The sequence below is a fragment of the Oncorhynchus tshawytscha genome, linkage group LG15 (genome assembly GCF_018296145.1).
Source record: "Oncorhynchus tshawytscha isolate Ot180627B linkage group LG15, Otsh_v2.0, whole genome shotgun sequence".
NCBI classification, from domain to species: Eukaryota; Metazoa; Chordata; class Actinopteri; order Salmoniformes; family Salmonidae; genus Oncorhynchus; species Oncorhynchus tshawytscha.
Genome location: NC_056443.1, coordinates 36,140,588 through 36,168,087, shown reverse-complemented (window position 1 = coordinate 36,168,087; position 27,500 = coordinate 36,140,588). Strand labels below are relative to the sequence as shown.

The 27,500-nt window shown below is 46.0% G+C and overlaps 1 protein-coding gene across 1 annotated transcript; it reads left to right on the top strand.

Moving 5' to 3' along the window:
- Positions 1 to 5,580: 5,580 nt before the first annotated feature.
- On the top strand, positions 5,581 to 26,478 carry LOC112219030 (prospero homeobox protein 1). Its single transcript, XM_042297821.1, has 6 exons — positions 5,581 to 6,173; positions 6,850 to 7,056; positions 22,276 to 23,964; positions 24,066 to 24,173; positions 25,466 to 25,669; positions 26,184 to 26,478. The coding sequence occupies exons 3-6, from the start codon at positions 22,309 to 22,311 to the stop codon at positions 26,355 to 26,357; spliced, it is 2,142 nt and encodes a 713-aa protein (XP_042153755.1). The 5' UTR covers positions 5,581 to 6,173; positions 6,850 to 7,056; positions 22,276 to 22,308; the 3' UTR covers positions 26,358 to 26,478.
- The last annotated feature ends 1,022 nt before the right edge of the window (positions 26,479 to 27,500 follow it).

The following is a 27,500-nucleotide window of genomic DNA, read 5'->3' as shown; positions in this document are numbered from 1 at the left end:
GATGAGAACTACGTTGATTTGGGGTTCACTTATATTGGGAGTAGTGCCTTTCCTCAGCCTCAGGGTGTTATATGTGCTACAGTACTATCTCACAACTCAATGAAACCTTCACTCTGGCACAGACATTTAGAAACAAAACATGGCAATTTGAAAAATACGCCACAGGAGGTTTTTGAGCGAGAATTAAGACTACTTTTGAGTAGTAAGACATGTATAAAAGCAACAGATACCATTAATAAGAAGGGACTGGAAGTGTCTTATATGGTGAGCTACCGAGTGGCTAGGACAGGCAAGCCCCATACTATTGTGGAGGACTGGTTGGGACAGGCAAGCCCCATACTATTGTGGAGGACTGGTTGGGACAGGCAAGCCCCATACTATTGTGGAGGACTGGCTAGGACAGACAAGCCCCATACTATTGTGGAGGACTGGTTGGGACAGGCAAGCCCCATACTATTGTGGAGGACTGGCTAGGACAGACAAGCCCCATACTATTGTGGAGGACTGGTTGGGACAGGCAAGCCCCATACTATTGTGGAGGACTGGCTAGGACAGACAAGCCCCATACTATTGTAAAGGACTGGCTGGGACAGGCAAGCCCCATACTATTGTGGAGGACTGGCTAGGACAGGCAAGCCCCATACTATTGTGGAGGACTGGCTAGGACAGGCAAGCCCCATACTATTGTTGAGGACTGGCTAGGACAGGCAAGCCCCATACTATTGTGGAGGACTGGCTAGGACAGACAAGCCCCATACTATTGTGGAGGACTGGCTGGGACAGGCAAGCCCCATACTATTGTGGAGGACTGGCTGGGACAGGCGAGACCCATACTATTGTTGAGGACTGGCTAGGACAGGCAAGCCCCATACTATTGTGGAGGACTGGCTAGGACAGGCAAGCCCCATACTATTGTGGAGGACTGGCTAGGACAGGCAAGCCCCATACTATTGTTGAGGACTGGCTCGGACAGACAAGCCCCATACTATTGTTGAGGACTGGCTAGGACAGGTAAGTCCCATACTATTGTGGAGGACTGGCTAGGACAGGCAAGCCCCATACTATTGTGGAGGACTGGCTAGGACAGGCAAGCCCCATTCTATTGTAGAGGACTGGCTAGTACAGACAAGACCCATACATACAGTCTTTCAGCATGACAATGATCTCAAACACACCGCCCGGGCAACGAAGGAGTGGCTTCGTAAGAAGCATTTCAAGGTCCTGGAGTGGCCTAGCCAGTCTCCAGATCTCAACCCCATAGAAAATCTTTGGAGGGAGTTGAAAGTCCGTGTTGCCCAGCAACAGCCCCAAAACATCACTGCTCTAGAGGAGATCTGCATGGAGGAATGGGCCAAAATACCAGCAACAGTGTGTGAAAACCTTGTGAAGACTTACAGATACATTTGACCTCTGTCATTGCCAACAAAGGGTATATAACAAAGTATTGAGATAAACGTTATTGACCAAATACTTATTTTCTACCATAATTTGCAAATAAATTCATTAAAAATCCTACAATGTGATTTTGTGGATTTTTTTTCTCATTTTGTCTGTCATAGTTGAAGTGTATCTATGATGAAAATTACAGGCCTCTCTCATCTTTTTAAGTGGGAGAACTTGCACAATTGGTGACTGACTAAATACTTTTTTGCCCCACTGTATATAATCTTATTTCCATTCCTTTACTTTAGATTTGTGTGAAATAGGTGTAACAGTAAAGACTTTACGTCCGTCCCCTCGCCCCGACCTGGGCGCGAACCAGGGACGCTCTGCACAGGTCAACAGTCACCCTCGAAGCATCGCTCCACAAAAGCCGCGGCCCTTGCCGAGCAAGGGGAACCACTACTTCAAGGTCTCAGAGCAAGTGACGTCACCGATTGATACGCCACTAGCGCGCACCACCACTAACTAGCTAGCCATTTCACATCGGCTACACTCACCCCCCCTTTTGACCTGCTCCTCTTTCCACAGCAACCAGTGATCCGGGTCAACAGCATCAATGTAAATCAATGTCGTGAAATTGTTAGATATTACTGTACTGTTGGAACTAGAAGCACAAGCATTTCGCTACACTCACAATAACATCTACTAACTATGTGTATGTAACCAATAACATCTGTTAACCATGTGACCAATAACATCTGCTAACCATGTGTATGTGACCAATAACATCTGTTAACCATGTGACCAATAACATCTGCTAACCATGTGTATGTGACCAATAACATCTGTTAACCATGTGACCAATAACATCTGCTAACCATGTGTATGTGACCAATAACATCTGTTAACCATGTGACCAATAACATCTGCTAACCATGTGTATGTGACCAATAACATCTGTTAACCATGTGACCAATAACATCTGTTAACCATGTGTATGTGACCAATAACATCTGCTAACCATGTGACCAATAACATCTGCTAACCATGTGACCAATAACATCTGCTAACCATGTGTATGTGACCAATAACATCTGACCATGTGACCAATGACATCTGCTAACCATGTGACCAATAACATCTGCTAACCCATGTGTATGTGACCAATAACATCTGCTAACCATGTGACCAATAACATCTGCTAACCATGTGTATGTGACCAATAACATCTGACCATGTGACCAATAACATCTGCTAACCATGTGACCAATAACATCTGCTAACCATGTGTATGTGACCAATAACATCTGACCATGTGACCAATAACATCTGCTAACCATGTGACCAATAACATCTACTAACCATGTGACCAATAATATCTACTAACCATGTGACCAATAACATCTGTTAACCATGTGACCAATAACATCTGCTAACCATGTAACCAATAACATCTGCTAACCATGTGACCAATAATATCTGCTAACCAGGTGTATGTGACCAATAACATCTGATAACCATGTGACCAATAACATCTGTTAACCATGTGACCAATAATATCTGCTAACCATGTGACCAATAATATCTGCTAACCATGTGACCAATAATATCTGCTAACCAGGTGTATGTGACCAATAACATCTGATAACCATGTGACCAATAACATCTGTTAACCATGTGACCAATAATATCTGCTAACCAGGTGTATGTGACCAATAACATCTGATAACCATGTGACCAATAACATCTGTTAACCATGTGACCAATAATATCTGCTAACCATGTGACCAATAATATCTGCTAACCATGTGACCAATAATATCTGCTAACCAGGTGTATGTGACCAATAACATCTGATAACCATGTGACCAATAACATCTGTTAACCATGTGTATGTGACCAATAACATCTGATAACCATGTGACCAATAACATCTGTTAACCATGTGACCAATAACATCTGTTAACCATGTGTATGTGACCAATAACATCTGTTAACCATGTGTATGTGACCAATAACATCTGATAACCATGTGACCAATAACATCTGTTAACCATGTGACCAATAACATCTGTTAACCATGTGTATGTGACCAATAACATCTGCTAACCATGTGACCAATAACATCTGTTAACCATGTGACCAATAACATCTGCTAACCATGTGTATGTGACCAATGACAATTGATTTGCACATGAATTACAGACACACAAACACTTGCCTAAGCGATACTTTACTGACTCTACTTTTACATATATGTAAAACTCACACATCCTGAAGGCAAACTCAACCCCAACTCACTCACAAATGCACTGTACACACAGATATGCACACACACCTTCCAATGACCTATATGTGTTACAGGATATCCCCCACCCCCTAACACACACACACACACACACACGCCTCAGCGGTCTGCTCTGCTGTGAAATGAGGAATGAGCATAATGTGTTTCCTTCATACACACAGCAATTATTGGAAAAAAAAAGCACTGGACACACACAACCTCTGTTTCTATTCTCTCTACTTCCTCTCTCCCTCTCTCCTTCCTCTCTCCCTCTCGTTTCCCCTTTATACCTCTCTGTCACCTTGCCTAAGGCTGTTTGAGTGCTCTCTCCTCCCTCCCTCCCTCTCTCATCTCTCCCTCCCACCCTCCCTCCCTCTCTCCTCCCTCCCCTCTCATCCCTCTCCCCTCCCTCTCTCCTCCCTCCCTCCCAACAGGAGTCAATGCACAAACACTTCATGCTGTCCATCAATTCTCTCATATTGCCCCCCCTCCCCTCCCTCAGTTCTACCCCTTCTTTCTCTTTTCCTCCCTTCCTGTTTTCTCTCTCCTCTCTTTTCCTCCCTTTCTGTTCTCTCTCCTCTCTTTTCCTCCCTTCCTGTTTTCTCTCTCCTCTATTTTTCTCAATTCCTGTACTTTTGCTCTCATTCATCTTCCTCCCTTCCTGTTCTCTCTACCCACCCTCTCCCCCTCTCTGTTCTCTCTCCCATCCCTGCATCCCTCTCTCTGGGATGCCCTATTTTCCCATTCCTGGCGCTGCTGTTGTTCCCAGAGTGATATTGAAGTGTTAGATCATCAAACACACACACTGTGTTACACCATCAGTCATTGGATGAGCTGCTTGATGTTGGGCCAAGTGGTTGACATGTTACAGACCTCAGAAAGAGGCAGCAGCACACACACACACACACACACACAGAGAGCAAGAGAGAGACACACACACACACACACACGGAGAGCGAGAGAGAGACACACACACACACAAAGAGAGAGAGAGAGAGAAAGAGAGACACACACACAGAGAGAGACAGACACACACACACAAAGAGAGAGAGAGAGAGAGAGAGAGAGACACACACACACAGAGATACACATCATCCTCCTCTCTGCCCTGTGCCAAAATATGTAACTAAGCTAGCTATCTGTGAAAGGGTTTATGGTCAGGTAAATACACTGGCGAAATCTGTCCCCACACACACAGAGGAAAAACACACACTCTCTCTCACACACTTCATAATTTCTCTGCATATGCTGTTGTTAATCCAGACAAATGGTACTCTCTCAGGCATCTTTTGTTACCATAACAACCACAACCTTTTGGTGTTTTTTTTTTTTTTTTTGGGGTGCTTACACTGAAGAGGAGAGATGGAGGATGGGAGGGATGAGGGACAGAGTGAGGCAGGTGTGTGTGTTACAGGCTACAGACTACAGTAGATGAACAGGTGAGATGATGATTGCTATGTGTTAGTAAGTCATTAACCCTTCTATCAACCACAAGGCCCTAAAAGCTGACAGGACCCTGGCATTAACCAAGCCAAGGTGACAATAAAACACATTGTCCATATAGCCAATAACGTTTTCCATATTTGCTGTCTGGGCCCTTCATGTGAATAAATGCTGTCTACAAATAAATCAATGTTTTTTCTTCTAGAGATAACCAAAAAAATGGTTAATATTTGACTCCTTCAAGCGAGGCTACGAGTTTCGGCTGTCAGTCATTCGATTTGTCCCAAATTACACCCTATTTCCTTGACCGGGCCTAAAATCAGGGTGTCATTTGGGACTGATAAAAAATCTGTCAAACTATAGTCTAAACCAACTGATTATAATGGTCGTTTTTCAGAGCCAATGAGAAACCTAGGGAATGTGAACTCTGCTCTGTGATAGGACAGGAGCCAGGATTCCACTACTGGGATATCTGCCCACGTGGAGAGTGAGTATGAAGTTTAGTTGCCCCAGGATATACCCTCAGTCCTACAGCCACAAATATATATAATCCCAGCGAATTTCAGTTTTGGCAAGTCGTTAGTTCATCCTATATCACGTAGCTATACTTTAGTCTACATAATGGACCGAGAGAAAGAGGAGATAGGGAACAAGGGGGTTAATGCCAACCGTGCCGTGAAGTGGACAACAGCTCGCGAGCCCACCCTCGCGCACATTTTCAAAGCGTGTGAGGATGTCACAGGGAGATACTGTATGTTAGGAAGCTAGAGATAGACAGAGAGATATAGGAAGAACAGATGGAGAGAGGGACAGAGTTAGAAAGAGAGAGGGGGATTGACAACGAGGAGTAGCAATAACAGGAAACACAGCGCGCAGGGCTTTGCTTTCCTACGGAGCGGATGCACTGACCAGAGCAAACAGAAGGGCACGAGAGGAGCGGTAGCAGACATATAAACGGGAAGAGGAACACTCGACCACCTCAGAACTAACCGGTTCTAACATTCTCACAGAGAGAGAGAGAGAGAAGAGTCGGTTTCCGTGCGGGGTGTTATCCAATTGAGTGAGTTATTGTTTTAAATCAATTCTACTTTTGGTTTGTCTACACTTGACTACTCCGTATGTCCTTTGCTGTGAGTGCACTGACCTGTGTGTGCGCGTGTCCGTCCATGTTTATGTAGCCTAGCCTATTATCAACTGCGACATACTGTACGCGCACCGATAATTAATGGGTGGCAGCTGCTCATTATGGAGGACTAAACCTGGCATAATTAGAAATGAATGAAAGCACACAAATAGATAAATATATACATGCTCATATAAACAGATGAATGAATGCACACAGATGAATAATTAATAGCAGTTTATTTTTGTTCTTTTAATTGATATGATTTGTTTCTGTATTTCTTCCGCCAATATGATAATGAGGGGGGCGTCAACCAAACATATGTGGCTGGTATCTAACACACCATTGGTTGATCAATGCCACAGTGCCGTTGCACTTGCCTGGGCTGCGTTCAGTATGACATAACGGTGTTCAACATTTAAAGATCATGTTTAACATTAGCACCACACCCCCCCCCAAAAAAAAAAAACAATCATGTGTAGAGCATACATGTATCAGTGTCACTATTTTTTTCCCGACATTAGAAATTGGAGATAAAATCTATTTTATGCTGCTGTGGCGAAACACGCACCGTGAAAACACACAAATGAAACGTTGTCCTTGTTTGACGTAGAATCCAGGTGAACAACTTTGGAACACTGAGCCATTGACTGACTAGCTACACCCGGTAGCAGTGTTATGGGTGCGTTTCTTTTGACAATAAGACACCGGGCTACAGCCATATGGTTTTGAACCTAGAAGAAGACCGAGAGACGGGAGTAGGCGAGAAGGAGTCGGCCGGGATTGGTGAGAGGAATGTCCAGTTGGACAGAAAAGCACGGTAAGCTAATGTTACAAGCTAACTAGCTTGGCTACAACTGAAAGTCGAGTTGGCTGGCTAGCTAGTTGCATTTTTACAGTCAGACTCTACATTTTACACTTAGGTAGCTAGCTAGCTGCGTTTTACAGTCACTCTACATTTTACACTTCGGTAGCTAGCTAGCTGCGTTTTACAGTCACTCTACATTTTACACTTAGGTAGCTAGCTAGCTGCGTTTTACAGTCACTCTACATTTTACACTTAGGTAGCTAGCTAGCTGCGTTTTACAGTCACTCTACATTTTACACTTAGGTAGCTAGCTAGCTGTGTTTTACAGTCACTCTACATTTTACACTTAGGTAGCTAGCTAGCTGCGTTTTACAGTCACTCTACATTTTACACTTAGGTAGCTAGCTAGCTGCGTTTTACAGTCACTCTACATTTACACTTACAGTGCCTTGCGAAAGTATTCGCCCCCCTTGAACTTTGCAACCTTTTGCTACATTTCAGGCTTCAAACATAAAGATATAAAACTGTATTTTTTTGTGAAGAATCAACAACAAGTGGGACACAATCATGAAGTGGAACAACATTTATTGGATATTTCAAACTTTTTTAACAAATCAAAAACTGAAAAATTGGGTGTGCAAAATTATTCAGCCCCTTTACTTTCAGTGCAGCAAACTCTCTCCAGAAGTTCAGTGAGGATCTCTGAATGATCCAATGTTGACCTAAATGACTAATGATGATAAATACAATCCACCTGTGTGTAATCAAGTCTCCGTATAAATGCACCTGCACTGTGATAGTCTCAGAGGTCCGTTAAAAGCGCAGAGAGCATCATGAAGAACAAGGAACACACCAGGCAGGTCCGAGATACTGTTGTGAAGAAGTTTAAAGCCGGATTTGGATACAAAAAGATTTCCCAAGCTTTAAACATCCCAATGAGCACTGTGCAAGCGATAATATTGAAATGGAAGGAGTATCAGACCACTGCAAATCTACCAAGACCTGGCCGTCCCTCTAAACTTTCAGCTCATACAAGGAGAAGACTGATCAGAGATGCAGCCAAGAGGCCCATGATCACTCTGGATGAACTGCGGAGATCTACAGCTGAGGTGGGAGACTCTGTCCATAGGACAACAATCAGTTGTATATTGCACAAATCTGGCCTTTATAGAAGAGTGGTAAGAAGAAAGCAATTTCTTAAAGATATCCACAAAAAGTGTAGTTTAAAGTTTGCCACAAGCCACCTGGGAGACACACCAATCATGTGGAAGAAGGTGCTCTGGTCAGATGAAACCAAAATTGAACTTCTTGGCAACAATGCAAAACGTTATGTTTGGCGTAAAAGCAACACAGCTCATCACCCTGAACACACCATCCCCACTGTCAAACATGGTGGTGGCAGCATCATAGTTTGGGCCTGCTTTTCTTCAGCAGGGACAGGGAAGATGGTTAAAATTGATGGGAAGATGGATGGAGCCAAATACAGGACCATTCTGGAAGAAAACCTGATGGAGTCTGCAAAAGACCTGAGACTGGGACGGAGATTTGTCTTCCAACAAGACAATGATCCAAAACATAAAGCAAAATCTACAATGGAATGGTTCAAAAATAAACATATCCAGGTGTTAGAATGGCCAAGTCAAAGTCCAGACCTGAATGCAATCGAGAATCTGTGGAAAGAACTGAAAACTGCTGTTCACAAATGCTCTCCATCCAACCTCACTGAGCTCGAGCTGTTTTGCAAGGAGGAATGGGAAAAAATTTCAGTCTCTCGATGTGCAAAACGGATAGAGACATACCCCAAGCGACTTACAGCTGTAATCGCAGCAAAAGGTGGCGCTACAAAGTATTAACTTAAGGGGGCTGAATAAATTTGCACGCCCAATTTTTCAGTTTTTGATTTGTTAAAAAAGTTTGAAATATCCAATAAATGTCGTTCCACTTCATGATTGTGTCCCACTTGTTGTTGATTCTTCACAAAAAAATACAGTTTTATATCTTTATGTTTGAAGCCTGTAATGTGGCAAAAGGTCGCAAAGTTCAAGGGGGCCGAATACTTTCGCAAGGCACTGTAGGTAGCTAGCTAGCTGCGTTTTACAGTCACTCTACATTTTACACTTAGGTAGCTAGCTAGCTGCGTTTTACAGTCACTCTACATTTTACACTTAGGTAGCTAGCTAGCTGTGTTTTACAGTCACTCTACATTTTACACGTAGATAGCTAGCTAGCTGCGTTTTACAGTCACTACATTTTACACTTAGGTAGCTAGCTAGCTGTGTAATGAACTAAACTTCCAGTATCATAAAATATGACTATCTAGCTAGCTACGGTAGCTAAATTATCTGTCAGATGTAAAGCAAGCAGGATCGTGGCATGTGTCAGAAGCAATGCGTGTTGGCTAGCTCATGTTAGCTAGTCAAGTTTTATTAGTCGTATTTACAGGATACGCATGGTATTCGTGGTCCAGTGATATGCTTACTTGCAGGTTCCTTCTCGACAATGCAACAACAATACTAAATAAAAGAGAAGAATACGGACATAAAGTAAATGGCTCAGGAGAATATAATACATATTTTAGCCAAAGTATAATACAGGAAGGCACAATTTATAGTCCAACATTTACCTGTGTATTGGGGGGGGGAGTAATAAGTATATATATATATATATATATATATATATAAGCTGAGCAGTATAATAGTCTGGTAGCAGGTGTGTGTGTGTGTGTGTGTGTGTGTGTGTGTGTGTGTGTGTGTGTGTGTGTGTGTGTGTGTGTGTGTGGAGAATCAGAGCAGGTAGTCAGTCCAGTTCAACTGTTCAGCAAGTCTGATGGCTTGGAGACAGAAACTGTCTCTGAGCCTTTTGGTATCAGACCTCATGCTCCGATACCGTTTGCTCGACGGTAAAAGGAGAGAACAGCTCGTGGCTGTGGTCCTTGACGCTGTGTGCCTTCCTCAGGCACCGTTTCGTGGAGATGTCCTAGATGGGTGGGAGCACCCATCCAGGGTCGTCTTCACCATCCGCTGGAGGGGCCTTGCGGTCGTGGACGGAGCAATTCCCGTACCAGGCCACGATACAAATGCTCTCGATGCTGCAGCGGTAGTATTTGTAGAGGATCCTAGGTGGAATGGCAAATTTCTTCAGCCCCCTCAGGAAGTAGAGACGCTGTTGCAACCTCTTGACAAGACTGGTGGTGTTGTTGATCCATGACAAGTCCTCTGTGATGTGGACACTGAGAAACTTAAAACTCGTGATTCTCTCTACTCCCGTAGATGTGGATTGGAGCATGTCCCCCCCTCTGCTTCCTGAAGTCAACAATCAACTCCTTTGTTTTGTTGAGGGAGAGGTTGTTGTCATGACACCACAATGCCAGTTCACTTACCTCCTCCCTATAGGCTGACTCGTTGTTGTTGGTTATCGGGCCTACAACCATGTCGTTATGGAGACTAGATAATGGAGTTGGCGTTGTGCAAAACCTCACATTCGTTGGTGAACAGGAAGTACAGCAGAGGACTGAGGACACACCCCTGGAGGTCCCCTAAGGGAGTACAGCAGAGGACTGAGGACACACCCCTGGGGTGCACCTGTGTTACGAGTCAGTGTGGAGGAGGTGTTGTTGCCAACCCTCTTTCAGATGTAACTCGGAGGTGTAGCCTACTTTCTGAATTAAGCCATCGTGGATACCTAATTTAAGAGGGATGTAAATTAGGCTAGCTAGCTAGCTAGGCTAATTCTATACATCCATCTTTGAAGCAGTTGGGCTGCAAAATTAGGTCTCAACAATCACAGGCATCTAAACTAGCAGCTAAACTAGCAGCTAAACTAGCAGCTAAACTAGCAGCTAAATTAGCAGCTAAACTAGCAGCTAACCTAGCAGCTAAACTAGCAGCTAACCTAGCAGCTAAATTAGCAGCTAACCTAGCAGCTAAACTAGCAGCTAAATTAGCAGCTAAATTAGCAGCTAACCTAGCAGCTAAATTAGCAGCTAACCTAGCAGCTAACCACAGTCAAATAAGGAAGATGCTGTCATGATGGAAGAAGTCCCTTATATGAAGCTAGCCACAATAAGGATTGGCCACAATAGTGGAATTTGCTGTTCGCCATAGCAATTGTTAGTGAGATGAGACGTGGTGCCATAATATAAATAACAGCTTAGCAAGCTATAGATTTAATGATTTCTTGGAGCCTGATGGAGATGTATGGCTGCATCTAAGGCAGGAGATTTGGCATCTGACCAGAAGGTGGCCCAAGTACTTTTTATCTTTGCATAGTTGGGAAAGGGCTTGTAAGTAAGCATTTCACTGTGACGTTTACACCTGTTGTATTTGACGCATGACAAATAACATTTTATTTTATTTTTGATAATAGGCAGGGGACCCTGTGCTAGTGGGAGGGCAGCGGTCTCTCTCTTTCTAGGAGACTCGATACCTCTATCCGTCACACTTCAGGTGCTAGATACAGACTGGTCCAAGGACACCCAGAGCCACTACCTGCGATCTCTCCAGAGCACTGTTAAATAAGTTGTACTCCTCGTAAACCTCCTTCACTGTGGCGGCAGGTAGCCTAGTGGTTAGAACGTTGGACCAGTAACCGCAAGGTTGCTAGATCGAATCCCAGAGCATGACAAGGTAAACAATCTGTCGTTCTGCCCACTGAACAAGGCAGTTAAACCCACTGTTCCTAGGCTAGTCATTGTATATAACAGTTTGTTTTTAACTGACTTGTCTAGTTACATTTTAAAAAATAATTCACTGTGGCAGTCTGCCCGTGTGATGGCATAGAATATTATCCAGGGACAGTTGTTGGATTGTTTTAGATCCTCATGCTCTTTACTCCCTGGACAAGTCTCTGAGACTTTTAGTAAGAACTAACATGTGTCCATCCCTCTGTCCCCAGGTGAGTCTGCTAGTAACACATCAACAAACCTACCACCCTGTTGTCAGGTAGCAACACATCAAACCTACCACCCTGTTTTCCAACTAGCAACACATCAACAAACCTACCACCCTGTTTTCCAGCTAGCAACACATCAGACCTACCACCCTGTTGTCAGCTAGCAACACATCAAACCTACCACCCTGTTTTCCAACTAGCAACACATCAACAAACCTACCACCCTGTTTTCCAGCTAGCAACACATCAACAAACCTACCACCCTGTTGTCAGGTAGCAACACATCAACAAACCTACCACCCTCTTGTCAGCTAGCAACACATTTGTCAGCTAGTAACACATCAACAAACCTACCACCCTGTTGTCAGCTAGCAACACATCAACCGAGATACCACCCTGTTGTCAGCTAGCAACACATCAACAAACCTACCACCCTGTTTTCCAACTAGCAACACATCAACAAGCCTACCACCCTGTTTTCCAGCTAGCAACACATCAACAAACCTACCACCCTGTTGTCAGGTAGCAACACATCAACAAACCTACCACCCTCTTGTCAGCTAGCAACACATTTGTCAGCTAGTAACACATCAACAAACCTACCACCCTGTTGTCAGCTAGCAACACATCAACCGAGATACCACCCTGTTGTCAGCTAGCAACACATCAACAAACCTACCACCCTGTTTTCCAACTAGCAACACATCAACAAACCTACCACCCTGTTGTCAGCTAGCAACACATCAGACCTACCACCCTGTTGTCAGCTAGCAACACATCAGACCTACCACCCTGTTGTCAACTAGCAACACATCAAACCTACCACCCTGTTGTCAGCTAGCAACACATCAACAAACCTACCACCCTGTTGTCAGCTAGCAACACATCAACAAACCTACCACCCTGTTGTCAGCTAGCATCACATAAACAAACCTACCACCCTGTTGTCAGGTAGCAACACATCAACAAACCTACCACCCTGTTGTCAGGTAGCAACACATCAACAAACCTACCACCATGTTGTCAGGTAGCAACACATCAACAAACCTACCACCCTGTTGTCAGGTAGCAACACATCAACAAACCTACCACCCTGTTGTCAGGTAGCAACACATCAACAAACCTACCACCCTGTTGTCAGGTAGCAACACATCAACAAACCTACCACCCTGTTGTCTGGTAGCAACACATCAACAAACCTACCATTCTGTTGTCAGGTAGCAACACATCAACAAACCTACCACCCCGTTGTCAGCTAGCAACACATCAACAAACCTACCACTCTGTTGTGAGGTAGCAACACATCAACACACCTACCACCCTGTTGTCAGGTAGCAACACATCAACAAACCTACCACCCTGTTGTCAGGTAGCAACACATCAACAAACCTACCACCCTGTTGTCAGGTAGCAACACATTTGTCAGCTAGCAACACATCAACAAACCTACCACCCTGTTGTCAGCTAGCAACACATCAACAAACCTACCACCCTGTTGTCAGCTAGCAACACATTTGTCAGCTAGTAACACATCAACAAACCTACCACCCTGTTGTCAGGTAGCAACACATCAAACCTACCACCCTGTTTTCCAACTAGCAACACATCAACAAACCTACCACCCTGTTTTCCAGCTAGCAACACATCAACAAACCTACCACCCTGTTGTCAGGTAGCAACACATCAACAAACCTACCACCCTCTTGTCAGCTAGCAACACATTTGTCAGCTAGTAACACATCAACAAACCTACCACCCTGTTTTCCAACTAGCAACACATCAACAAACCTACCACCCTCTTGTCAGCTAGCAACACATTTGTCAGCTAGCAACACATCAACAAACCTACCACCCTGTTGTCAGCTAGTAACACATCAACAAACCTACCACCCTGTTGTCAGGTAGCAACACATCAACAAACCTACCACCCTGTTGTCAGCTAGCAACACATTTGTCAGCTAGCAACACATCAACAAACCTACCACCCTGTTGTCAGGTAGCAACACATCAACAAACCTACCACCCTGTTGTCAGCTAGCAACACATCAGACCTACCACCCTGTTTTCCAACTAGCAACACATCAACAAACCTACCACCCTGTTGTCAGATAGCAACACATTTGTCAGCTAGTAACACATCAACAAACCTACCACCCTGTTGTCAGGTAGCAACACATTTGTCAGCTAGTAACACATCAACAAACCTACCACCCTGTTGTCAGCTAGCAACACATCAGACCTACCACCCTGTTTTCCAACTAGCAACACATCAACAAACCTACCACCCTGTTGTCAGGTAGCAACACATCAACAAACCTACCACCCTCTTGTCAGCTAGCAACACATTTGTCAGCTAGTAACACATCAACAAACCTACCACCCTGTTGTCAGCTAGCAACACATCAACCGAGATACCACCCTGTTGTCAGCTAGCAACACATCAACAAACCTACCACCCTGTTTTCCAACTAGCAACACATCAACAAGCCTACCACCCTGTTTTCCAGCTAGCAACACATCAACAAACCTACCACCCTGTTGTCAGGTAGCAACACATCAACAAACCTACCACCCTCTTGTCAGCTAGCAACACATCAACAAACCTACCACCCTGTTGTCTGGTAGCAACACATCAACAAACCTACCATTCTGTTGTCAGGTAGCAACACATCAACAAACCTACCACCCCGTTGTCAGCTAGCAACACATCAACAAACCTACCACTCTGTTGTGAGGTAGCAACACATCAACACACCTACCACCCTGTTGTCAGGTAGCAACACATCAACAAACCTACCACCCTGTTGTCAGGTAGCAACACATCAACAAACCTACCACCCTGTTGTCAGGTAGCAACACATTTGTCAGCTAGCAACACATCAACAAACCTACCACCCTGTTGTCAGCTAGCAACACATCAACAAACCTACCACCCTGTTGTCAGCTAGCAACACATTTGTCAGCTAGTAACACATCAACAAACCTACCACCCTGTTGTCAGCTAGCAACACATCAGACCTACCACCCTGTTTTCCAACTAGCAACACATCAACAAACCTACCACTCTGTTGTGAGGTAGCAACACATCAACACACCTACCACCCTGTTGTCAGGTAGCAACACATCAACAAACCTACCACCCTGTTGTCAGGTAGCAACACATCAACAAACCTACCACCCTGTTGTCAGGTAGCAACACATTTGTCAGCTAGCAACACATCAACAAACCTACCACCCTGTTGTCAGCTAGCAACACATCAACAAACCTACCACCCTGTTGTCAGCTAGCAACACATTTGTCAGCTAGTAACACATCAACAAACCTACCACCCTGTTGTCAGCTAGCAACACATCAGACCTACCACCCTGTTGTCCAACTAGCAACACATCAACAAACCTACCACCCTGTTTTCCAGCTAGCAACACATCAACAAACCTACCACCCTGTTGTCAGGTAGCAACACATCAACAAACCTACCACCCTCTTGTCAGCTAGCATCACATTTGTCAGCTAGTAACACATCAACAAACCTACCACCCTGTTTTCCAACTAGCAACACATCAACAAACCTACCACCCTCTTGTCAGCTAGCAACACATTTGTCAGCTAGTAACACATCAACAAACCTACCACCCTGTTGTCAGGTAGCAACACATCAACAAACCTACCACCCTGTTGTCAGGTAGCAACACATCAACAAACCTACCACCCTGTTGTCAGGTAGCAACACATTTGTCAGCTAGCAACACATCAACAAACCTACCACCCTGTTGTCAGGTAGCAACACATCAACAAACCTACCACCCTGTTTTCAGCTAGCAACACATCAACAAACCTACCACCCTGTTGTCAGGTAGCAACACATCAACAAACCTACCACCCTGTTGTCAGATAGCAACACATTTGTCAGCTAGTAACACATCAACAAACCTACCACCCTGTTGTCAGGTAGCAACACATTTGTCAGCTAGTAACACATCAACAAACCTACCACCCTGTTGTCAGCTAGCAACACATCAACAAACCTACCACCCTGTTTTCCAACTAGCAACACATCAACAAACCTACCACCCTGTTGTCAGGTAGCAACACATCAACAAACCTACCACCCTCTTGTCAGCTAGCAACACATCAACCGAGATACCACCCTGTTGTCAGCTAGCAACACATCAACAAACCTACCACCCTGTTTCAACTAGCAACACATCAACAAACCTACCACCCTGTTTTCCAGCTAGCAACACATCAACAAACCTACCACCCTGTTGTCAGGTAGCAACACATCAACAAACCTACCACCCTGTTGTCAGCTAGCAACACATCAACAAACCTACCACCCTGTTGTCAGGTAGCAACACATCAACAAACCTACCACCCTGTTGTCAGGTAGCAACACATTTGTCAACAGCAACACATCAACAAACCTACCACCCTGTTGTCAGGTAGCAACACATCAACAAACCTACCACCCTGTTGTCAGGTAGCAACACATCAACAAACCTACCACCCTGTTGTCAGGTAGCAACACATCAACAAACCTACCACCCTGTTTTCCAACTTTGTCAGCAACACATCAACAAACCTACCACCCTGTTGTCAGCTAGCAACACATCAACAAACCTACCACCCTGTTGTCAGCTAGCAACACATCAACAAACCTACCACCCTCTTGTCAGCTAGCAACACATTTGTTTTCAGCTAGTAACACATCAACAAACCTACCACCCTGTTGTCAGCTAGCAACACATCAACAAACCTACCACCCTGTTGTCAGGTAGCAACACATCAACAAACCTACCACCCTGTTGTCAGCTAGCAACACATCAGACACATCAACAAACCTACCACCCTGTTGTCAACTAGCAACACATCAACAAACCTACCACCCTCTTGTTGTTTGTCAGCTAGCAACACATCAACAAACCTACCACCCTGTTTTCAGCTAGCAACACATCAAAAACCTACCACCCTGTTGTCAGGTAGCAACACATCAACAAACCTACCACCCTGTCAGGTGTCAGCTAGCAACACATCAACAAACCTACCACCCTGTTGTCAGGTAGCAACACATCAACAAACCTACCACCCTGTTGTCAGCTAGCAACACATCAGACCTTGTTTTCAACTAGCAACACATCAACAAACCTACCACCCTGTTGTCAGATAGCAACACATCAACAAACCTACCACCCTGTTGTCAGGTAGCAACACATTTGTCAGCTAGTAACACATCAACAAACCTACCACCCTGTTGTCAGCTAGCAACACATCAGACCTATATCACCCTGTTTCAGCTCCAACAACAAACCTAGCAACACATCAACAAACCTACCACCCTGTTGTCAGGTAGCAACACATCAACAAACCTACCACCCTCTTGTCAGCTAGCAACACATTTGTCAGCTAGTAACACATAACAAACCTACCCTGTTGTCAGCTAGCAACACATCAACCGAGATACCACCCTGTTGTCAGCTAGCAACACATCAACAAACCTACCACCCTGTTTTCAACTAGCAACACATCAACAAACCTACCACCCTGTTTTCAGCTAGCAACACATCAACAAACCTACCACCCTGTTGTCAGCTAGCAACACATCAACAAACCTACCACCCTGTTGTCAGGTCAGCAACACATCAACAAACCTACCACCCTGTTGTCAGGTAGCAACACATCAACAAACCTACCACCCTGTTGTCAGCTAGCAACACATCAACAAACCTACCACCCTGTTGTCAGGTAGCAACACATCAACAAACCTACCACCCTGTTGTCAGCTAGCAACACATCAACAAACCTACCACCCTGTTGTCAGCTAGCAACACATCAACAAACCTACCACCCTGTTGTCAGGTAGCAACACATCAAAAACCTACCACCCTGTTGTCAGCTAGCAACACATCAACAAACCTACCACTCTGTTGTCAGGTAGCAACACATCAACAAACCTACCACCCTGTTGTCAGGTAGCAACACATCAACAAACCTACCACCCTGTTGTCAGGTAGCAACACATCAACAAACCTACCACCCTGTTGTCAGGTAGCAACACATCAACAAACCTACCACCCTGTTGTCAGGTAGCAACACATCAACAAACCTACCACCCTGTTGTCAGGTAGCAACACATTTGTCAGCTAGCAACACATCAACAAACCTACCACCCTGTTGTCAGCTAGCAACACATCAACAAACCTACCACCCTGTTGTCAGCTAGCAAACACATTTGTCAGGTAGCAACACATCAACAAACCTACCACCCTGTTGTCAGCTAGCAACACATCAGAAACCTACCACCCTGTTTTCCAACTAGCAACACATCAACAAACCTACCACCCTGTTTTCCAGCTAGCAACACATCAACAAACCTACCACCCTGTTGTCAGGTAGCAACACATCAACAAACCTACCACCCTGTTGTCAGCTAGCATCACATTTGTCAGCTAGTAACACATCAACAAACCTACCACCCTGTTTTCCAACTAGCAACACATCAACAAACCTACCACCCTCTTGTCAGCTAGCAACACATTTGTCAGCTAGTAACACATCAACAAACCTACCACCCTGTTTTCAGGTAGCAACACATCAACAAACCTACCACCCTGTTGTCAGGTAGCAACACATCAACAAACCTACCACCCTGTTGTCAGGTAGCAACACATTTGTCAGCTAGCAACACATCAACAAACCTACCACCCTGTTGTCAGGTAGCAACACATCAACAAACCTACCACCCTGTTGTCAGCTAGCAACACATTTGTCAGCTAGTAACACATCAACAAACCTACCACCCTGTTGTCAGGTAGCAACACATCAACAAACCTACCACCCTGTTTTCAGGTAGCAACACATCAACAAACCTACCACCCTGTTGTCAGGTAGCAACACATTTGTCAGCTAGTAACACATCAACAAACCTACCACCCTGTTGTCAGGTAGCAACACATCAACAAACCTACCACCCTGTTGTCAGCTAGCAACACATCAACAAACCTACCACCTGTTGTCAGGTAGCAACACATCAACAAACCTAGCAACACATCAACAAACCTACCACCCTTTGTCAGCTAGTAACACATCAACAAACCTACCACCCTGTTGTCAGGTAGCAACACATTTGTCAGCTAGTAACACATCAACAAACCTACCACCCTGTTTTCCAACTAGCAACACATCAGCAAACCTACCACCCTGTTGTCAGATAGCAACACATCAACAAACCTACCACCCTGTTGTCAGATAGCAACACATCAACAAACCTACCACTCTGTATCCACAGACCGTTTCGAGGAAGGATGCAACTATCACTGCTTTCAAAGGCCACAGTCAAGTTTTTTTGTATAAACAACTTTTTAAAATGTTTTATTGTTAATTATAAAAACAAAATTCTAACTTTTGTAGTGTAAGAGCTTGTGATTCAAAAGGTCGAAGGTAAATTTAATTCTCATGTCCAGGGTAAATTCATTTTTATTCATGTATTTCTGACCAGAGACTCTGGGTTCGTGCCCAGGCTCTGTCGCAGCCAGCCACGACCGGGAGGTCCGTGGTGCGACGCACAATTGGCCTAACGTCGTCCGGGTTCGGGAGGGCTTGGCCGGTAGGGATATCCTTGTCTCATCGCGCACCAGCGACTCCTACCTGCCTTCCCTACACTCTAACCACTAGGCTACCTGCCCCCTTCCCACTACACCTCCCCCTAACCCACTAGGCTACCTGCCCCCACTCTAACCACGAGGCTACCTGCCCCCCACACTCTAACCACTAGGCTACCTGCCCCCCCCTTCTACACTCTAACCACTAGTCTACCTGCCCCCCCCTACACTCTAACCACCACTAGGCTACCTGCCCCCTACACTCTAACCACTAGGCTACCTGCCTTCCACTACACTCTAACCACGAGGCTACCTGCCCCCCACACTCTAACCACTAGTCTACCTGCCTCCCCTACACTCTAACCACTAGTCTACCTGCCCCCCCCCTACACTCTAACCACTAGGCTACCTGCCCCCTACACTCTAACCACTAGGCTACCTGCCCCCCTACACTCTAACCACTAGGCTACCTGCCCCCCCCCTACACTCTAACCACTAGGCTACCTGCCTCCCTACACTCTAACCACTAGGCTACCTGCCCCCCTACACTCTAACCACTAGTCTACCTGCCACCCCACTACACTCTAACCACTAGGCTACCTGCCCCCCCCTCTACACTCTAACCACTAGTCTACCCTGCCACCCCCACTACACTCTAACCACTAGTCTACCTGCCACCCCCACTACACTAACCACTAGGCTACCTGCCCCCCCCCTACACTCTAACCACTAAGCTACCTGCCCCCCACTCTAACCACTAGGCTACCTGCCCCCCCCCTACACTCTAGCCACTAGGCTACCTGCCCCCCTCTAACCACTCCCCCCCCCCCTCTAACCACTAGGCTACCTGCCCCCCTCTAGCCACTAGGCTACACTCTAACCACTAGACTACCTGCCGCCTCAAGATAGCTGGCTAGTTAATGGCATTTTTTTTAGCAACTTTATCAATCAGATGAATAGCTAGCAAAAGTATCCGTTCACCAACGTGTAACTTGTAGCAGCTAGCCGACACCATGTTTTCGATGCACGCATCCACACGGGGAAACCGGGTAACCTGGAGATACGTCGTTCTCCGCAGCGGCCAGCACTGCCACAGGTCTATGTGAAGATAGCCACAGCAGCGGCGCATTCGGTGATGCAAACGGAAACAAAACATGTGGAATCATGCCATATGTGGACTAGATAACACGTTTGGAATGTTGCTATATAAATCAAACAAAACACAATTTAACTTGACAGAAAAGGACAAATCAGTTAATCGCACTGTGGATGTATTAGACTTAATAATTGTATTTTATTTTTTATTTAATCTTTTTATTTAACTAGACAAGGAATTGCATTGGGGGCATACTGTATGCACTGTACAGCTTTAGCCATGGATCTTGGTTCCATGAAATGGAGTATCAGCCTATTCAGTGACACCCAAAGATCACAACTTTGAAGAGTTTGCACAGATATTAGCATTGTAGCTCATATTAGCATTGTTGCTCATATTAGCATTGTAGCTCATGTTAGCATTGTAGCTCATGTTAGCATTGTAGCTCATGTTAGCATTGTAGCTCATGTTAGCATTTGATTCTGGAAGATCTCTTTGGATTGGTTCAGCTGGGGTGTAGTCTGTAGTCTTCCGCCATTGGCTCAGTTGTTGTCCGTCATCACCTCTTCGGGCCCAATGTTCAGCTACAAAGGAGATTTGTACCTGGTTTTGGACATTAATATTGCAATGTAGCAGACTTTGATTAAATGGACCCCATTTTTATTTTTATTTAACCTTTTTTATTTAACTAGGCAAGTCACCTGTTAAAAATAATTTCTTATTTACAATATTAGCATTGTAGCTCATTTAGCATTGACTCATATTAGCATTGTAGCTCATGTTAGTTGACTCATGTTGTTGTAGAAAAGAGATGGAATTTGAATAATTGATATTCACCTATTTTTAAACTGTTGGATTATATAGTTAATGTTGCAACGTAATTATAATAACCCCCTACCATGGTGACTGATGTGACCTGTTCGCTGTAGGGTTAAACTGCCACACATTTAGTTGAATGAATTTATGGATTATAGCTAGATTAAAATCCTATTTAAAATGTCACTTTCTCTTTTGTCTGTCTGTCTGCCTGTCTCTCTGTCTCTGTGTGTGTATGTCTACTTGCCTGTCTCTTTCTGCCTGCCTGTCTCTCTGTGTGTCTGTCTGTCTGTCTGTCTGTCTGTCTGTCTGTCTGTCTGTCTGTCTGTCTCTGTCTGTCTGTCTGTGTGTGTCTGCCTGCCTGTCTCTTTCTGCCTGCCTGTCTCTTTCTGCCTGCCTGTCTCTTTCTGCCTGCCTGTCCGGCATGTTTGTCTATATGTGATAGAAGTACAGTGAAATGTGTATGTGTGTGTGTGTGTTGTTATCACTGTCAAGTAGGACTACTGCTTTCACACTGCTACCTCCACTGTTGTCATCTCTCTCTGTCGTGTGTGTGTGTGTGTGTGTGTGTGTGTGTGGGGGGGGGGGGGTGCACTGTTGGGGTAAAACATCTGAATAAACAGAATTTATCGAGGGAGATCTGACTAACCGCCACACTCCACTGAAGTGAGTGTTAGTTTAGTGGGCATTTTCTCTGAAACATTCAGTTCGTTACACCTGAGTGTTCCAGGTGCCTGACGTGAGGTGTAAGGTACGGTCACAATGGGGTTCCTATCACTTTTAAACACAAACTTGATTTCTAACCAGTTTAATATTTTCTCTCTTTCCAGAAACCGTCATCGACGAGGAGAATAGAAGGTTCCATGGATTCCCCTTCTGATCTGTTTGGTCGTCAGTCCTCCCTGATTTCTCCCTTTGACCTTTACTCTGACCCCTCCACCGCCCTTGACCTCCCCAGACACCTCACACCCTCTGGAGGGGGGAACGGTGCACCCTACCCTGGAGCCAACCCCTCCTACCCCCTCATCCACCACCTGCTGCAGCCTGGTGGAGCCCCCATGAGGTCCGGGGGGGAATTACACCTAGACAGATATAACAGGGAGGAGGAGGAGGGGATGGGTGGACGGTTGGTAGGGGTGGGGGGGAAGAGGCTGAGCGGTGACGCCCTAGTGGCAGACTGGAGTTATGACATGATGAGAGTGAAGCGATTGAGACTGGAGAGTCTAGTTAAAGGAGATGGAGAGATAGGCTTAGAGGAAGAAGAAGAGGAGGAGGAGAAAGGGAGGAGGAGTGTGGAGAGGGGGAACAGGGAGAAAGGGAGGGAGGGGAGGAGAAGGGAGAGAGAGGAGCTGAAGGAACAGTTGGAAGAGGCGAGAGGAAGACTGAAGGCCTTGCAGGAGAAAGTATGGAAAGCATTCGGAGAGAGACCCACTCAGGAGGAGGAGAAGAGGTGGACCGGAGGAGAGCAGGAGGAGGATGGTGATGGAGAGATGGACAAGGAGAAGGAGACAGCAGAAGGGATCACTGAAGAAGAGGAGGTGGGAGAAATAGACGATCTCTCTCTTCCCTTCATCCCCTCTTCTCCCCATTTCCAAGGCATCGCTAGACGAGACCGAAAAGCGAGGGACCATGAGAAAAGGAGTGAAGAACAGAGGAACGCGAATGGAGGAGGGGGGGTGTTTTTGGAGGGGGTTCTGGAGAGGGCGGCAGTGTGGATGGGGTGTGGGGTGGTGAGGGGGGAATGGGAGCGTTTTGGAGGGGAGCAGAAGTTTGCCCAAGCTTTGAAACAGGAACTGGGAAGCGCTGTAGCTCGAGTCATCGATAGGGTCCTCCGTCTATACACCCAAAACGAACCTCTACCTCCCTCCATTCATCCTTTCACCCTGTCACCCAGAGAGGGAGGGAACGAGGGAGGAGGCGGAGGAGGAGTGTGGGCAGCCCTGAGAGAGAGGAGGGGGAGAGAACGGGGTGGAGGTTCACCTCCCCACTCGAACAGAGCTCCGCCCCCCCACCAGGAACAATCTGAAGCGTTGCCGTTGATTACCCGTCGCCCCGACAACCGCCGACACCATCTTCTACCCCTCAACAACCACCCTAACAACCGAACTAAAACCCTCTTCTCCCTCCCCACCCCTTCCCCCTCTCTGCCAGCCTCACCGCCCTCACCACCACACCCACCCCGCCCTCCTCCCCCCCCCTCCTCTTGTCATAAGGACTCCTCCCCCTTCCTCCCGCCCTCCTCCTGCCCGCTCCCCCTCCCCCTCCTCCACTACACCATGCAACAGCTCTTCACTCATTCTCTCTCTCACCTTCATCCTCTCCACAAAGGGAACCCTTTCCTCCCCCACCTCACCCCCTCCTCCTCTTCCTCTCATCCCTCCTTCCCTCCCCTCACTGTGATGGAGGGATTGGACCGGCTGGATGGAGGGCTGCAACATCATCATGAGAGGGATGGAGGGATGAGAGGAGCAGGACGGGACGGTGGGATGGATTCTGGGATGTATCTCGGTCCGGGTTCAATATCCTTTTTTGTGGAGGAGGAGTGGAGTGAGAACGTGTGTGTGTGTGTGTGTGTGTGTGTGAGTGAGTGATCTCCGTGCTACTCCTTAACCATGGTTACTCTCAGGAGGGTTTGTCTCCCTGTCATCTGAAGAAAGCCAAACTGATGTTCTTCTATGCTAGATACCCCAGCTCTAACACACTCAAGACTTACTTCCCCGATGTCAAGGTATCACACACACACACACACACACACACACACATGGACTCTACAAGGTGTCGAAAGCGTTCAGGAATACTGGCCCATGTGGACTCCAAATGCTTCCCACAAGTTGTGTCAAGTTGTCTGGATGTCCTTTGGGTGGTGGACCATTCTTGATACACACAGGAAAAACTGTTGAGTGTGGAAAAACCCAGCAGCTTTGCTGTTTTTGACACAAACCGTCGCCCCTTGCACCTACGAACTTACCGCGTTCAAAGGCATTTAAATATTTTGTCTTGCCCATTCGCCTTCTGAATGACACACACACAATCCATGTCTCGAGGCTTAAAGGTCCTTCTTTAACCCGTCTCCCTTCATTTACACGGATTGAACTGACGTCAAGAAGGGATCGTAGCTTTCACCTGGATCCACCTGGTCGGTCTGTCATTGTGGATCCACCTGGTCAGTCTGTCATTGTGGATCCACCTGGTCGGTCTGTCATTGTGGATCCACCTGGTCGGTCTGTCATTGTGGATCCACCTGGTCGGTCTGTCATTGTGGATCCACCTGGTCGGTCTGTCATTGTGGATCCACCTGGTCGGTCTGTCATTGTGGATCCACCTGGTCGGTCTGTCATTGTGGATCCACCTGGTCGGTCTGTCATTGTGGATGCACCTGGTCAGTCTGTCATTGTGGATCCACCTGGTCAGTCTGTCATTGTGGATCCACCTGGTCAGTCTGTCATTGTGGATCCACCTGGTCAGTCTGTCATTGGGGATTCACCTGGTCAGTCTGTCATAGAAAGAGCAGGTGTTCCTAATATTTTGTACAGTCAGTGTACTTCCCTGATGTCAAGGTACCCGTGAATCTATAATCAACTACAACAACACTGACTGACACAATACAACTCTCTCTCCATTACTCTCTCTCTCTCTCTCTCCATTACTCTCTCTCTCTCCATTACTCTCTCTCCATTACTCTCTCTCTCTCTCCATTACTCTCTCTCCATTACTCTCTCTTCATCTCTCTCCATTACTCTCTCTCTCTCTCTCCATTACTCTCTCTCCATTACTCTCTCTTCATCTCTCTCCATTACTCTCTCTCCATTATTCTCTCTTCATCTCTCTCTCTCTCTCCATTACTCTCTCTCTCCATTACTCTCTCTCTCCATTACTCTCTCTTCATCTCTCTCTCTCTCTCCATTACTCTCCTCATCTCTCTCTCTCTCCATTACTCTCTCTCTCTCCATTACTCTCTCTCCATTACTCTCTCTCTCTCCATTACTCTCTCTCTCTCCATCTCTCTTTCCCACCTGTTAGTTCAACCGCTGCGTGACCTCCCAGCTCATCAAGTGGTTCAGTAACTTCCGTGAGTTCTTCTACATCCAGATGGAACGCTTCGCCAGACAGGCTGCCCGCGACGGTGCACCCTGCCTGGGGAGAGAGCCCCCCCTCCGCCTGGGGAGAAACACGGAGCTCTATCGCATACTGAACATGCATTATAACAAGAGCAACGACTACCAAGTAAGTGTGAGGGGTGTAGGGACTAGCTATCTGTCACTGTGTATCTCTCTTATACATGCACATTGAACATCTCTCTCTCACCCTCCCTCTCTCCTTCCTCCCTCTCTCTCTCTCTCTCTCACCCTCTCTCTCTCTCCCTCTCTCACCCTCACTCTCTCCTTCCTCTCTCTCTCTCTCTCACCCTTCCTCTCTTCTCTCTCTCTCACCCTCTCCTCCCCCTCTCCTTCCTCCTCTCTCTCGCTCTCTCTCTCACCCTCCCTCTCTCCTTCCTCTTTCCCTCTCTCACACCCTCCCTCTCCTCCCCCTCCTCCCTCTTCTCTCTCTCACCCTCCCTCTCTCACCCTTCCTCTCTCCTTCCTCTTTCCCTCTCTCACACCCTCCCTCTCCTCCTCCCTCTTCTCTCTCTCACCCTCCCTCTCTCCTTCCTCTCTCTCTCTCTCTCACCCTCCCTCTCGCTCACCCTCCCTCTCGCTCACCCTCCCTCTCTCTCACGCTCCCTCTCCTCTCTCTCTAGGTTCCTGACAGGTTTGTGGAGATAGCAGAGTTAGCACTGAGAGAGTTCTACACGGCGATACAGACTGGCAGAGATAGTGACCCCTGCTGGAAGAAATCCATCTACAAGATTGTCTGTAAACTAGACAGCCCTGTTCCAGATAGTTTTAGACTGCCTGGATGTCCAATGGGCTGAGGAGAGGACACACACACACACACAATGCGCAAGGGATACACACACACACACACACACACACGGAACACACACACACCCACAATGCGCAAGGGACACACACACAACACACACACACAATGTGCAAGGGACACAAACACACACAATGCGCAAGGGACACACACGGACCACACACACACACACACACACGGAACACACACAAACCGCAAGGGACACACACACTTCACGGGACACACACACTGCACGGGGACATACAAACTGCACGGGGACGCACATAGTATGGGACATCCATGCTCTCACACACACACACACACACACACACACACACACACACACACACACACACACACTGATGCAAGAACACACACAATGAGCTGACTAATAAAATGTAAAATATGTCACTAGTGTAAATACACACATTGGACTAATAGCAAACGTGTTTTAATGGAGACACATGCTGTCTATTAACTACTGCACTATGTGTTCTGCCCTGAATGTCTCTGGTTGTCTGTCGCTTATAGGTCGCTTGCTCTTATTGGCTGTGTTACTCAATACCACATCTGGGTTCAAATAGTATTTAGCGTTTGTTTGTTTTTTTGCTCACTTGGACTTCCAGACTATTATATTAGTTCCATTGCAACTGGTAAACTCAAAACACAGAAATGATTTGTAATGATTTCAAATAGCATGTGAGGCCATAGAGAAGGAAAGAGGTCTCCTCTTTGTATCTGTGCCATTATGGTGTCTGTGACAGAATGGCCAGCGCCATTGACGCTCCATTCAGTGCTGGAGTCTTAAACCAAATCATGTGTCATTAATTTATCATGGCCACAAGATGGCGGTGATATAAAGTCATTTAAAAAATAATAAAAAATGGCACCAAATTTGAAAAAAAGAAGACAATGGTTTGATCATTGGCTGATTGCTCACAACCCATTAGAATCCCCACCCAGTTGACTACTTTAAAATGGTGGAAAACCCTCACTGTTCATGCTAAAAAACAGGTTATATCCAAGTTTATTCCTCTGACTATGTCTGTTTGAACCCAGATCTGCTCCAAAACCATAAAGATCTCTGGAAATGGCTCTATGGACAAATGATTTGATACATTCATTCATAATATTGAATATGCTTTTACTTGTTTAC